The sequence below is a fragment of the Odontesthes bonariensis genome, chromosome 13 (genome assembly GCF_027942865.1).
Source record: "Odontesthes bonariensis isolate fOdoBon6 chromosome 13, fOdoBon6.hap1, whole genome shotgun sequence".
NCBI classification, from domain to species: Eukaryota; Metazoa; Chordata; class Actinopteri; order Atheriniformes; family Atherinopsidae; genus Odontesthes; species Odontesthes bonariensis.
Genome location: NC_134518.1, coordinates 15595369 through 15609884, shown reverse-complemented (window position 1 = coordinate 15609884; position 14516 = coordinate 15595369). Strand labels below are relative to the sequence as shown.

Below are 14516 nucleotides of genomic sequence, written 5' to 3'. Positions count from 1 at the left end.
AATGTGCTTCACCGTTGGTTTCAAGCTCTCCTTAACAGCTGCCAACACTTGTACTGGCTGTACCCACACAATGCCTTCATCATTTGCATGATCAGAACACATAATCTCCCTCTTATGTTCTTTGTCGACAGCAAGGCGTTTCATACTTTAAATTTCTGGAAAAACATCTCAACCCTGACCTTTTTTTTTTCTCTCTTTGGGCCTTAAGGCGCTCTTTAGGTCCAGAAGAACCTAGATGTTACAAGATTTAAATACAACAGGTTCTAGCTGTTGCTTTCTCAGGAGATTCTAATAACTGGGACCTGACCTGAAGCTACTTTAATCACAATGAGCAAGTTAATATGCATATCTATTGAAGAATACGCATAGGGTGTTGTGAATTCACCCATTCCATGAAGCCCCTGCCCAGGATGAGCAGAGGTCCCCCTCTGGTGGGGTTCATTGTGCCCCTCGTCCAATCAGAAGAGCTGGCAGCAGCATCCTGCTTCAGCGTGCCCCTGAGGCCTGTCAAAAAGCCCAGAGACAAGCCTACTGTCACTCTTGTTTGTCTGACCTTTTCACCTGGCAGGAGGAAACAGGACGTCGGTGCTCTCGTGTGCTTGTAAAGATAACCCAGTGCCCTCCTGTTCTAGCTGTTCAAGTGTCAGAGATGGCTCATGCTTTCAGAAATTCCAGGTGCAGCGGAGTCAACAACCCTCCGCTGTCTCTCCGCTTCAATGGTTTTGGATTGCCATCAAACGCAGAGAACGCAGTTCTGCATTCTGCTTTGATGATACTTAATAACATCCTTGATTAGTTCAAGTAGGGTCGACTTCAAACGTCCAGGGGTTATGAATGTGCTCTGTGTCCCAGCTGCAGAAAAGAGTCGAAGACGGTGTTCGAAAAAGAAAAAGTTGCTTGATTTATTATTTGCGTCAGAAGCTTTTTTTTTTTTTCCCCCACAAAGGCCGGGTTTTAAACCAGGTAGTGATTGAGAATGAATCTACAATGTCAATATAACTAAAACATGCAAAGACAACAATGATAGGTACACCACACATACTGACGATAAAGACATACAAATGTGTTCAAAGTTAGCCACTTCTGCAGAAATGAATATAAACATACTTATTTTTGTGGCCAACAGAAATACCATCCGACAGAAACGCCGACAGCAAAAACCATCGTACTTGAGAATCCAGTATAAAACACGAATAACCATTTAATCCAATATAAATATGCATAGTAAAGTGCACATTTCCTTTATGCTGGTTACACTGAAAGGTGATTAAAAAAAACACTTCTACGAGTGAGACGAAGGATAATCTGACTTCATGAAGGATAATGTTCCAGATTTTCATTTGAAAGACCCACAATTTCCATCAATTTATGTCATTTGTCGTAGAACTAGAAAGTCATCAAGTACTCTGTTGCAACCAAGCAGGAAAATGGCGTTTTACAAGGCACTGGAGCTGCAAAGTGAACGAGCCTCTTCAGAGTGATTACGGTATGGAAAACATAAGAGCAGCTTAAAATGAAGCTCTTGTCATATCAGAGAATGATGCGCATTGTGGCAGCACTGCCTTCTAAATGCTGACTGATAAGACTCTTTGGTCTCCAGTATTGACTGACTGCAGTTAGCCAGACAGAGCGACAGCAGGGTAATGGAGGAGCTTTATAGGGTGAGGTTTGCTTGTGCTGCCACTGATGCATGGGCTGAAGAAGGGGAACACTTTGCCCCTCGGCCCGTTGCTGAACGAGCAGAGCAGACTCATATCATCTGCGTCGTAGAAGGACACCTTCCTCTCGTCACAGTCCAGGTAAACGCCGAGCCTCTGCGGGGACGATCTGAGCTGCAGCCTCGTCCAGGGCTGGGTTCCAGCCGAGTACTCGTTCCCGTTACGCAGCCGCAGGGTCCAGTAGCCGCTTTCCGGACTCAGCTTGATCCGAGCATGCCGGTCTACTGCATCAGCGGCAACGCCCAGGTCCCACTTAGGGCTGGAGCCCACTTCGACCTCCCAGTAGTGTTGACCTGACTGGAAGCCCTGGGCGGCCAGGATGTTGACGCACTGGACAAAACGCTTTCTGTGGCTCATACATTGGGTCATGACGTCACACTCAACCGCCGCGGTTTTGTCCCTGGAGATATGAATGCTTGGGTGCGCTGTATCGATATCAAATGTTAATGGGGAAGGACCTTTTGGGGTGAAGAAAATCATTAAAAGATAGCAGTAATGACATCTGCTGCTAAAAAACTCTGTCACAACTGTCCCACTGATGCCACTTCAACACATTCATATAATACTACAGTCGATTATTTGCGATTGCTCCCTGCATGGTGGCAGAAAAAGCCATTTTCACTCTTTTCTTTTTGTGTTTAATGAGAAAGAAGAGAAATTACCTGGCTTCAGAGACTTGAACATTCTTCTCCACGTGATGTACTGTAATGGAGCCAAGTATTTGCTACTGAAAGTATTTATATCAAAATCCGGTGCGATATCCACCTGCACGCAGGGTCTGTTCATTCAGAAAGGCAAACATGCATTTCGTTAGGGGCATTTAATCTGAATTAAATCTTTAATGTAAGACTTTTTATCAGAAAGACGTGAGATATGTTTATAACACCTGCTGAAGTGCCAAGAGCAAATACTGTGTCACAGCACTGAAATGAATACTCACTTTAGCGGAGGGAGCTGTCGGGAATGAGAACAAAGCAAAATTGCATTAAAAGCAAGCTTCAGACTGGCAGAAAAATTCCGAATTAGAAGTTTATGGTTTTCAAATTTCAGGCAAATCTCCGATGAAAAGCCCTCACCTGAGTTGGTGCCATGTCCTCCATGGCAGCACTAAAGTGTTCCAGCACTCGCGTATTGTTCTCCAGCTCCCTGATGGCCTCCTCTGAGAGCTCCAGGTGGCGCCGAGCCTTCTCCAGCTCCTCCTCCCGCTCTCTCCTCAGCTGCTCCAGCACGCAGGTTTCCTCATCCTGCAGGATCTGATGGAGAGCTCTGAATTCGCCTTTCACACGCATCTGCAGATCTGTCCCAACTCTCTGAGGCGGGGAGGAATAATTTGTGTTACGGGGAGAAGACATGATGTTGCATTTTCTGTTTTCCAGTGTTATTTGTGTTGCCAAGCGACTTAGAACAATGCGCATGTCTCGAGAGGCACAGGCAAGATGTGATAAAGCTAGGGCGAGATTCAAAGATGAAGTTCTCAAACAGCGACAGAGTGTTTGGGGCTGGGAACTACTTCCTTTTCATCATCTCAGCACAGCACTGAAACTCCTCTCATTTGTCTCCTAGACAATAGATTTGTCTTTGTGCCTGACACACCTGCAGTTTGTGGTCTTATGCATTGTGTCTTTCAGCTGAGGAAAATACGACAGAACTGTTGCCATGTAAGAGGCAAAGCTGCACAGATAAGTTATATCAACCTATGAAAGGTGTTCATGACCCAAGGTGCAACATCTTTATGCTTAAAAAAAAAAAAAAAAGCACTGACTGCAAGCCAAACTAAATATACCCACAGTGACAGACCGCAAATATCCATTAGAGCAGTGCCAGTGTTTGTTTTCTTATCCGTTAGGTGCTACCATCCCTTTGGAGTGTACCTTTATGATATTCATCTTGTCTTTGTCTTTGCAAATACTTCTGATGACGTCCTCCTTCCTCAGGCGGTAGCTCTCCAAAGTCTCTCTCAGCTGTTTCTATAAAGCAGTATCCAGGTGGAATAAGCATGGGGATGACAAAAAAATAAATAAAACTGTGAGAAATCCAGGAAGTGTAAAAATGTGTCACGCAGACTCACCAGAAAAACAGACCAACAGTAACGTCTGCTATCAGCAAGTGTTCTGTTTTTGCTCGAGCAGAAACGTTCCCCGTTGTGTTTTGACACAGGCATTCTGAGGGTGTATTTTGCACTGGTGTCGTATCAAACTGCATCAGAATCAACAGTTTGTACATGGTTTTTGCTGACAGTAACAAATGTCAGGAAAGCCTTGTCATTTAATATAATGTGATAAATCAATAGCCCAAACAACAGTCTTAAAGGCATGGCTCAACATCATAACAAGGGTCTGGCGAGGTTTCCAAGTGAGATTCCTCTCAGTCTCTACGCCCTCCTGCAAAATAGAACTCGCGCAAAAGGCCTCAGTGTAACCCAATTTATCGCTTGACTTTTGAGCTCATGAACTTATTAAATAAACTAGTAATAAGGTAATTAGCAGTCCGTATCCTGAATGCATGCTAAGCTAAGCCAAACAGCTGTTGAGTGTAGCCTTATATTTGATGGGGAAATCAATGCTCTTATCAAATCTTGGGAACTGAGCTTTAAAGCAGATAAGCATGTTTTCCAAAATGTCAAACCTTTCTCAAAAAAACCATCAACAAAGCTCAATGAATAACTCTCTGTCACAGTTTGGAAAACAGTTTGACTTAAAGGGGCACTAGGTAGCATTTTCACCTAAAATTATAGCCTTCAGGAGTTTACCAAAGGTTAAACAAGTCAATGGTAAGCGAATGAAGCCTGTCTCGCTCCCAACAGGGGTTTGTATGCTGAAAATCCCATATGTAACTTCGGCAGCAGCGACCCGCTTCTGAAGTGTCGTGATGCGCGAGAAGAGTCGTTTGTGTTTACGGCACTTAGCTAGGTACTGTATGCTAGCTGTAGTTGTAGGCTATGTGTTCGCTTGCGTTGAAGAGCCAACACCAAGCGTTTCATATTCTGCCTTTCACAGACTGAATATGAAACGTTCGATGTTGGCACGATGTTTGTGAAATTTCTCCAAGCGTGATCTTGTTCATCTACCATAGTGATCTGCGTTTTAGATCGTAAAGAAACAGGTGATGATGGTGCTCTAATTCCTCCTGAGTTCGAGACGTAGGCTAGCCTAGCTTCAGAAATACACGGACTGACCTGATTATAATAAGAATAGCGTTTTGATCCGAACAAGAATTGTTATGTACAAATGAAAATTGATTAATTTGTGATTATAATCGGAATAGTGTAGAGCTAGTCTGCGTTTATTGCGGCGTGTATGTTGGTAGTGCCTGCGCACATCTGTCTAAGATGTAACTTTTGTAAGTGTCTGCTAATACAAAGGAATCACTCCACGAATACACCATGATGAGGGAAGAATCCCATTCAAGATCAGCAACAGTCCATCCATACATCCATACATCCATTATCTGCCGCTTGTCCGGGGATCGGGTCGCGGGGGCAGCAGCCTGAGCAGAGAAACCCAGACGAGCTGTCCCCGGCCACTTCCTCCAGCAACAGGATTATAGCATATTATCTTGAGTTCTCTCTTCAGAAAATCTCTGATTATAGTATCTTACGTGGGCAGTCTACACTTGTGAATCAGATGACCTAACTGCACTGACTAAATAACACAACGGCAGCATTCGCCACGATGTTTAGTTAGTGGGTGTGTACAGGTGGGCATTTTTACGACAGTGTAGAATTTCAGTTTGACCAATAGAGATCGCTATACTGCTGCTAAACTACCTTGTATCCCTTTAAGGGGCAACAAAAAACACATCTGACTTACAGACAATATTAAAGCACTGGTTTTATTGGTTTACATCCTGTCACACAAAGTAATATAAAAGGGAGTGCAGAGTGAACTTTGGCTTGAGACGTTCCAACAAGATATGTTATGGGTGGCATCTCAGTGACAAACGGATGTGGACTGAAACAAGGCCAACAACTGTATTGATCTTAGACAACACAAACGTAAAAGGCTGCGAGACTCCAATGAATGTTTATCCCGGAGTACAAGCTTATTTGTATAAGATTTCCAAACACATAGCAGTAGTACAATCCCGATAACGTAACTAATATCAATGGAAGATAGCCAGAAAAAAATGGGGTTTTAACACACCGAGGATGTGAAAGGAAAAGTACTAACTCACCTCTAGGTTCTTGATGTGAGCATCCGAGGTGGTGGCGCGAACCTTCTCCACCATGGCTGCCACAAGGTAGTTAGTGTGAAACTGTTTGGAGCTGAACTCCTTGCGGCACTGCGGGCAGGTGACAGGCCCATGTGTTCCCCTCCAGTATCTGGAGATGCACGATTTGCAAAAGTGGTGCATGCAGGACAGCATGACGGGCTCCCGGAACAGATCACAGCATATAGCACACGTCAGGTCCTCCCTCAGGCTGCCTTTGGCGGAAGGAGCAGCAGCAGCAGCCATACTGAGTTTTTTTTTTGTTTTGTTTTTTTACTTTTTTCTCCCCAAAGTCTGTCCACACTTCTGAGGAAGTGAAACTTTGGAGGAAAAGAGGAACCCAGGGCAATGAACTCTTCTTTGTTCTGCCTGCTAAAATAAATATAAGGACAACATTAACGGTTCACATTCAGCAGCTTTTTATAAGTCACCTGCCAAACACCGATGACAAATAAGTTCAAACAACTGTACTTATTACGGTACTGCCACGTTATAAGACAAAGCACCCACTTTAAGCGTAAACGACAGCCATTTCCAAGTGTAAACCTTAATCAGTGTGACCAGCAGCAGAAATCATGCGGTATATCACGGGGCTCCGTAAACTAGCTTGAGATTTGTGTTGTGAGTGGAACGTTTCGTCGGATTGTTTATTTTGCACTGCCTGGAGCCTGTTAGCATTTAGCCAACCGGAAACAGCTTAAATTAACACAAAACCAAAGGTATCTTATTCTGTAATGTGGTCACCATTATGCACGTTTAGTAAGGATTTTAACGAACTTACTTTGTCTGTTTTTCGAAGAAATGTGAGGCCAAAAACTTCAAAGTCCCTCCCTCTGCTCTGCTCTCTGATCCACCGCTGTTCCTGCTGCAGCCGCAGAGAACAAGACGTCCACGTGTTCTGCGCATGTGCGAGCCACAAACCCACGCGTGATTGGTTTATTAGTTTCGCTGCAAACATCGAACAGAAGGATGGAAGCGCAGTTGCATTTTTGTGACTCAATCTCAAGCATAACATTGAGGTTATACCCTAAACAAAAGCCTTATTTTTTTAAATCCACGCTGTCACAGACTTGCAGTTATTTCATTTTTACCTTTTCACTGGCGAGTCCAAAACTTACAAGAGGGTGCCTCAACAAGCCTGAAGTTAAAACCTGTTGCACAGGTTTCTTCAGAATGGGTATGCAAATGGCACGAGTATAGATACAGTCACTATATAAAGGGAAGTGTTTGAAATACTATACATTTTAGTGTAATATCAAATGTTTTGTTTATCTTTAGTAAGGAATACATGCAACAAACTATGGTCATTTCCACGCCATCCCCACAACGATGTGCTACAAGGATGATCATTTTACTAAAGCAATAATAATCGCCTTGTCATTCATCCCATGATTTAAGCGGTTTTTCAACACTTTGATAAAGTTGTAAGACTTAGAAAAGCATATTTATTTTTTCTAAATCAAGATATTTCAGCTATGATCCTGAGATATTCAGACTCACACATTCACACACAGAACCATGGACTCGTAGGGGCCTTTCTTAGAAGTTTGATGGTTTTTATTGATCACTCTGGTCTCTCATTCACTCCAAAGATTCTTGATCAGATTCAGGTCTAGACTTTAAACTTTCCGTCACCCACTTAATCTGATTCAGGGTAGTGGGGGGGGTCTGGAGCCTGTCCCAGCTGCCAACATTTAAGAAGCAAACACACGAGACAAAACGTACATGCTTACACTCACTCCTAGGATCCATTCAGAATCACCAATTAACCTAACATGCATGCTTTTAGATAGTGAGAGGACGCCGGAGTCCCAGGAGTGAACCCAGAGGAAACCCATGCATGCATAGAACATGCTAACTCTTCAACAGTAAGGCCCCAACCAAGATTCAAACCAGAGGCGACAGTGCTTTCGAGTTTAGCTTTACATTCCAGGTTTTTGTTTTTCATTGGAAGATCCGATGCTGCCCTAGGACAGGTTTTCCTGCAGACTGCCTGATGTTTTCCTCCAGTATTTTGATGTAGCCCTATTTTCTCACTGGTTGACCTCGTAGCTAATTTTAGAAAAAAATAAGAATCTGTGCAGTGGAGTTGGTCACATTAAAACAGCCCTTACAACTTAATTTCAGTCTCATGCAACCACAAATTTGTCATTAAAAAAGCTTTCTTCTATGTCTAGGTGAGTTTCTGAATAATTTTAGCATGCTTTTGTGTGGCTGTCTTGGAGAGGTGAGTCCTTCTTGTCTGACCAACCTTAGGCAGTCTCTGCTAAAGGGTCTATTTTAAGATGTTGGTTGTAACTGAGCTCAAATTAACCAGGGTGAATTTTTGTGGGGGTTCTTAGATGATACTCGGAAAAGAGGGCTCCATTGAGATTCTGGAAGAAAAAGAGGTAGTCTGCAGGGAAACGTGGCCCTCCAAACAGACAAAGATCTGACAAATTGAGCCAAATAATCAGGGAATAATTTACTATAAACATTTTAGAGAGGCTAGAGGAATGTGCGAAGAAGCTCACAAAGAATCTGTGGCTGATGATAATCTGTTTACGTCATTTTTAGCCAGGAGGGTTAGATTTTTGGTTGATAAAGTTTCACAGAAAAATTCAACTTAATTGATCCATCCATCCATCCATTACCTGGTAGGGTCACCCATGGCAAACAGATCCTAGATGAGGGACCAGACAAAGAACAGCTCACAAGACCCTCTATGATGGAAAAAAAACATTGGACACCGTGTTCCTTCGCCCGGGCGTGGGTTACCGGGGCCTCCCCCTGGAGCCAGGCCCAGGTATAGGGCCCGCCAGCGAGCGCTTAGTGGCCAGGTCTGTGCCCGTGGGGCTCGGTCGGGCACAGCCCGAAGAAACGACACGGGTCCCCCTTCCGACAGGCTCACCACTCGTGAGAGGGGCCAAGGGGGTCGGGTGCATTGTGAGCTGGGTGGCAGCCGAAGGCGGAGATCTTGGCGGTCTGATCCTCGGCTACTGAAGCTGGCTCTTGGGACGTGGAACGTCACCTTTCTGCTGGGGAAGGAGCCTGAGCTGGTGCGCGAGGCTGAGCGGTTCCGGCTAGATATAGTCGGACTCACCTCGACGCATGGCTTGGGCTCCGGAACCAGCCTCCTCGAGAGGGGTTGGACTCTCTTCCACACTGGAGTTGCCCGTGGTGAGAGGCGTAGAGCAGGTGTGGGCATACTTATTGCCCCCCGGCTGTGTGCCTGTACATTGGGGTTTACCCCGGTAGACGAGAGGGTAGCCTCCCTCCGCCTTAGGGTGGGGGGACGGGTCCTGACTGTTTTTTGTGCTTATGCACCGAACGGCAGTTCAGAGTACCCACCCTTTTTGGAGTCCCTGGAGGAGGCACTGTCTAGGTGAGTTTCTGAATAATTTTAGCATGCTTTTGTGTGGCTGTCTTGGAGAGGTGAGTCCTTCTTGTCTGACCAACCTTAGGCAGTCTCTGCTGACTTCAACTAGGGATGTCGTGAGTCGGTGGGGGGAATACTTCGAGGGCCTCCTCAATCCTACCGACACGCCTTCCGATGAGGAAGCAGAGTTGGGGAGCTCGGACGTGGGACCTCCCATTTCTGGGGCCGAGGTTGCCGAGGTGGTTAAAAAGCTCCTCGGTGGCAAGGCCCCAGGGGTGGATGAGGTCCGTCCTGAGTTCCTCAAGGCTCTGGATGTTGTGGGGCTGTCTTGGTTGACACGCCTCTGCAGCATCGCGTGGACATCGGGGGCAGTGCCTCTGGACTGGCAGATCGGGGTGGTGGTCCCCCTCTTTAAAAAGGGGGACCGGAGGGTGTGTTCCAACTATAGGGGGATCACACTCCTCAGCCTCCCTGGTAAGGTCTTTTCGGGGGTACTGGAGAGGAGGATCCGCCGGATAGTCGAATCTCGGATTCAGTATGTGCAGTGTGGTTTTCGTCCTGGCCGTGGAACAGTGGACCAGCTCTATACCCTCGGCAGGATCCTGGAGGGTGCATGGGAGTTCGCCCAACCAGTCTACATGTGTTTTGTGGACTTGTAGAAGGCGTTCGACCGTGTCCCTCGGGGACTATTGTGGGGAGTGCTCCGGGAGTATGGAGTGCCGGACTCCTTGATATGGGAACAGCCCAGGTCTCTGTATGACCGGTGTCAGAGTTTGGTCCGCATTGCCGGCAGTAAGTCGGACATGTTTCCTGTGAGGGTTGGACTCCGTCAGGGCTGCCCTTTGTCACCGATTCTGTTCATAATTTTTATGGACAGAATTTCTAGGCGCAGCCAGGGTGTTGAGGGGGTCCGTTTTGGCGACCTCAGAATCGGGTCTCTGCTTTTTGCGGACGATGTGGTTCTGTTGGTGTCGTCGGACCGTGACCTTCAGCTCTCACTGGAGCGGTTCACAGCCGAGTGTGAAGCGGCTGGGATGAGAATCAGCACCTCCAAATCCGAGACCATGGTCTTCGGCCGGAAAAGGGTGGAATGCTCTCTCCGGGTCGGGAATGAGATCCTTCCCCAAGTGGAGGAGTTCAAGTATCTCGGGGTCTTGTTCACAAGTGAGGGACGAATGGAGCAGGAGATTGACAGGCGGATCGGTGTTCCTACCCTCACCTATGGTCACGAGCTGTGGGTAGTGACCGAAAGAACGAGATCGCGAATACAAGCGGCCGAAATGAGTTTCCTCCGCAGGGTGTCTGGGCTCTCCCTTAGATATACGGTGAGAAGCTCGGTCATCCGGGAGGGGCTCGGAGTAGAACCGCTGCTCCTCCGCATTGAGAGGAGTCAGATGAGGTGGCTCGGGCATCTGGTTAGGATGCCTCCTGGACGCCACCCCGGTGAGGTGTTCCGGGCCCGTCCCACTGGGAGGAGGCCCCGGGGAAGACCCAGGACACGTTGGAGAGACTATGTCTCTCGGCTGGCCTGGGAACGCCTCGGGGTCCCCCAAGAAGAGCTGGAGGAAGTGGCCGGGGACAGGGACGTCTGGGTCTCTCTGCTCAAGCTGCTCAACTTAATTGAATTCATTGAAAATAATACATTAATATGATCAAAATAATGCACATAGACCATCCTCACAAATACAACCCCTGGCAAAAACTGTGGCATCACCATTCTTGGGGGATGTTCATCCAGCTGTTTTATTAAGTAAATAAGTAAATGAATAAATAAATAAAGCATATATGACACAAAATTTAATTTAACAGCTGAACATTCTCACTTTGTAAAACATACTTCGAAAAAATAAAACTGCAGTAATTTCTGGCTTTTTTGTTTCAGATCAAGTAGAGAAGAAAATATTAAATCAGCTTGTAATTTGCATTTCTGAAACAAATACCTGCACAAGTCTACATATTCAAGTGCGTCTGCAGTTAAAAGAGAGAGCTTGCAGAGCTTGATGAGCTTTTTGCACCAGGCTGATTGGAAAGAAAAAGGGCTTCAACAAGAGAGTCATTGGAAACTGTGGAAAGGATTACAAAACTCCTTCAGGGAGGTAATTCAACACAGAGTGTGTCTGAGGATGCTCGTTGTTTTCAGCCTGCTGTGTCTAAAATCTGGAGCAAGTACAAACGAAATGGAAAGGCTGTAAAAAGGAATCATTATGGTCGACCAAGAAAGAGGTCAAACATCAGGAGAGAAAACTCAAAACAGCATCCCTGAAAATAGGGAAAAAATGAAGAGCAAAGGCCACGAAACAGGAGTCAGTGTTTGTGACAGAACTGCAAGAAAGAGGCGAATGGAAATGGGATTTACATCCAGAAAAGCCAAACGTAAACCACCAATAACACCTAAACAGAACAGTGGGCCAAAGAGAGGCAGTCATGGACTGTGGATTATTGTATGTAAGCGATATTTAGTTATGAATCACCAAACTGTATTAGGGAGGGAGATGATGCTGGAACTTTGTTTGGTGCAGGTCCAATGAAACATATAAAGACTGAAGAAAACAAGCAAATTTCCACAATCACTGATGATAAGGGGCTGACGTCAGATAAACAGGACCAAGGGAGATGGCAGTCATTACCCATTTAGAATAAATACACATGTATATTTTTACATTTTGGAGACTTTTCTTATTCCCTCAATCAAAAGGAGATTTGGTGATATTGAGGTCATTTTTCAGTGTAATGCATCTTGCCGCAGAGACTTTTCTTTGAGAAAGACATCCGCTCAAGGACATGGCCAGGTAACGGACCAGATCTAAATTAGATGAAAGATTTTATGGGGGACATTGAAAAAAAAAAAGGGTCCATAACAAGGACTGCACAGCTGATCTGTGAACTGCCACATGAGAAAGTTGGAACTTGATAAAACAGCTAAAATGAACAGAGGTGTTACATGGTACAGCATAGAATTCTGGGGGAGAAATAAAAAATCCCGTTCTATACCTACCAGCAGTTCAGTACTCTTAGTCCCACATTACAGGTCAAACCCACAGAACACTGGACAATCAGTAGTTTCACTGGACAAAACCTCCTGTCAAGGAAATGGCCGCATCTTAAAAATACCTCAAGATTTTAACACAGGCTTTTTGCTGCAATTTGCCATGTTTCAGCTGAGAAAACCCTGATCAGGGTGATTTTCTCAAAGCTGACGTGTCTTAAGCCACAGAAAGCAGTTTACTGCTGGTTTCATAGGCTGAGCAACAGGCTCTCTGACAAGTTAACAGAACTCATTGTATAAAACCAATTAAGCGTGTGTACTGAAAATGAAAATTTTCTTGACACACCCGATCTAAAATCGTGGAATGTAAACTCCCATCGGGTTGCTGAAACCTGAAAATTCCCAAATAAGAGTAAGGAGATGTCCTTGGTATCAGTAGGCATGTCTACAAGGAATGGCAATTAAATGTAAGTTGAATTGAACAAAGAGTGAAGGGAGACATAGAAGCAGAAGCAGAAGTAGAAGCAGGTTTTTTTCCTTCAGCATGTTGCCAACATCTTAGAATAAAGGGCAAGTTCCCTCAGATGCATATTTTAAACCTCCCACACAAACATTTACTTCAGGCATCCAATTTGCAAACTTTCACAGATTGTCCATCCGTTTGAATCCATATGTTTAAAAATTGAAGAGTTAAAGGCTGTTGTGTGCGTTACATTGTGCAGCTGTAAAAGAGTAACCTTTATGAGAAAAGGGAGATGTGGGAAAGGGATTTCTATGTTTGTCTGTTTGTCCTCCACTCTCACATTTATTGATTCTCAAAGCTTACACGACGAGTAACGAGTGACAGACACACACAAGCCTAGAGTGTGTATGCTGAACGACATGAGGAAGCCACAGTCTGTGATTGTTTCATCAGATCTGTGGCGCAGTGCTCTCAGAAAAGCAGGAACAGCAATCAGATGGAGAGCAGCAGACAAATAGAGCGGATTCCTGAGGGCTGTGTTTTGAAAGTCTAAGAACCATATAAATTGGTTTGGTTTCAATTTGATATTTGTTCTGCATAAATACCTCACACATCATCAGATTTTCAAATGTCAAAGATTTCATGAACAGTACCCAATTCAGCAAGTGGAACAAAAGTGTTACACTTTGATGTTTATTTATTAAGGAAAAAGGATCCAGTATTACACATGTGTGAGGAGCTAAAGAATGTGAACCTCTGGGATTAGCAGCTAACATGAAAGTGAAATTAGAGTCAAGTGTTTTCATTCAGTGAGATGAAAATCAACAGTGACTTGGGACCTTAAAGAACAGGGATTTATAAATGTCCATTCCTCGTAGCACATGTTTGTGTAAATGTATCCTGGGACAAATTAATTTCTTAAGACCCAAGAGTACTTGATAATAATCAGACTGAAAAAGGTCACAAAAAAAACGTTTAAAGTGTGATAAATTGTTCCCCTCCCATGGAGAGATCAACCCACAAGGACTTCAACTATAAGGTATGTAATAGTCTGCGAGGTCACAAAGGAACCCAAGGAAACTGAAAGGAACTAAAGGTCTACCACACTGGCTAATATTAATATTCATAAGTGTGGAACAGTGTGCATGGCAGGGCTGTAAAGAGAAAGCAACTGACCTTCTAAAAGAATGTTGCTGTGTAACTGCATGTAGCTAAAGATCCCACTGGTTGTATCAAGGTTGACTTTTTATCTGCAACTGAGCCAGGATGGCTTGCTGTCATTAAATGAATGATCATTTTTGCATTATAACAGCCATCAAGAAACTGTTGTCAAGAATGTAAGGACATCAAACTGTGAACTGAATCTTTAGAGAAAGCAAGTCATACAACAATCCCGAGCACACAAGTCATCCTTTCAAACAATTAAAGGAGAAGAAAGTTAGTGTTTTGGAATGACCAGGCCAAAGTCCTGGCCTCAACCCGATACAAATATTGTGGAAGGACCTGAAGTGAGCAGTTCATGTGAGCAGCACACTAACATTGCAGAGTTGAAGCCTTTCAGTGCGGATGAATGGGCAGTACTGCAGTGGTGCTGCACTGATAAACGTTTACTGGAATCATTAGGTTGCAATTACTGCTGCAAAAGGGCGTCCCACCAGATGCTGAAAGGTTAGCTTTTTGCCACTCACAGATGTGAAATATTCCATCAACTTCCACAGTGAAATAAATGACTAAATAGGTTTTTGTCTCATACGTTAAATTGAAATTGGTTTTCAAATTAAA

The 14516-nt window shown here is 44.6% G+C and overlaps 1 protein-coding gene across 2 annotated transcripts; it reads right to left on the bottom strand.

Annotated features, from left to right (window-relative positions):
• Positions 1 to 877: 877 nt before the first annotated feature.
• On the bottom strand, positions 878 to 6823 carry trim105 (tripartite motif containing 105). 2 transcript variants are annotated; one of them, XM_075481133.1, is made up of 7 exons: positions 6709 to 6823; positions 5892 to 6299; positions 3590 to 3685; positions 2795 to 3028; positions 2659 to 2672; positions 2381 to 2496; positions 878 to 2176 (listed from the first exon to the last, which is right to left on the bottom strand). In XM_075481133.1, the coding sequence occupies exons 2-7, from the start codon at positions 6171 to 6173 to the stop codon at positions 1617 to 1619; spliced, it is 1302 nt and encodes a 433-aa protein (XP_075337248.1). In that variant the 5' UTR covers positions 6174 to 6299; positions 6709 to 6823; the 3' UTR covers positions 878 to 1616. The 2 variants fall into 2 exon arrangements, with proteins under 2 accessions (XP_075337248.1, XP_075337249.1); XM_075481134.1 differs by having other exon boundaries at positions 5892 to 6296.
• Between the last annotated feature and the right edge of the window lie 7693 nt (positions 6824 to 14516).

Coding starts and splice junctions, on each gene's coding strand:
- trim105 (XM_075481133.1), bottom strand. CDS start 6,173: ATGGCTGCTGCTGCTGCTCCTTCCGCCAAAGGCAGCCTGAGGGAGGAC. Junction 3,686..5,891: donor CTCACATCAAGAACCTAGAG/GTGAGTTAGTAC, acceptor ACTGCTTTATAG/AAACAGCTGAGAGAGACTTT. Junction 2,177..2,380: donor GTTCAAGTCTCTGAAGCCAG/GTAATTTCTCTT, acceptor TCACCCCAAAAG/GTCCTTCCCCATTAACATTT.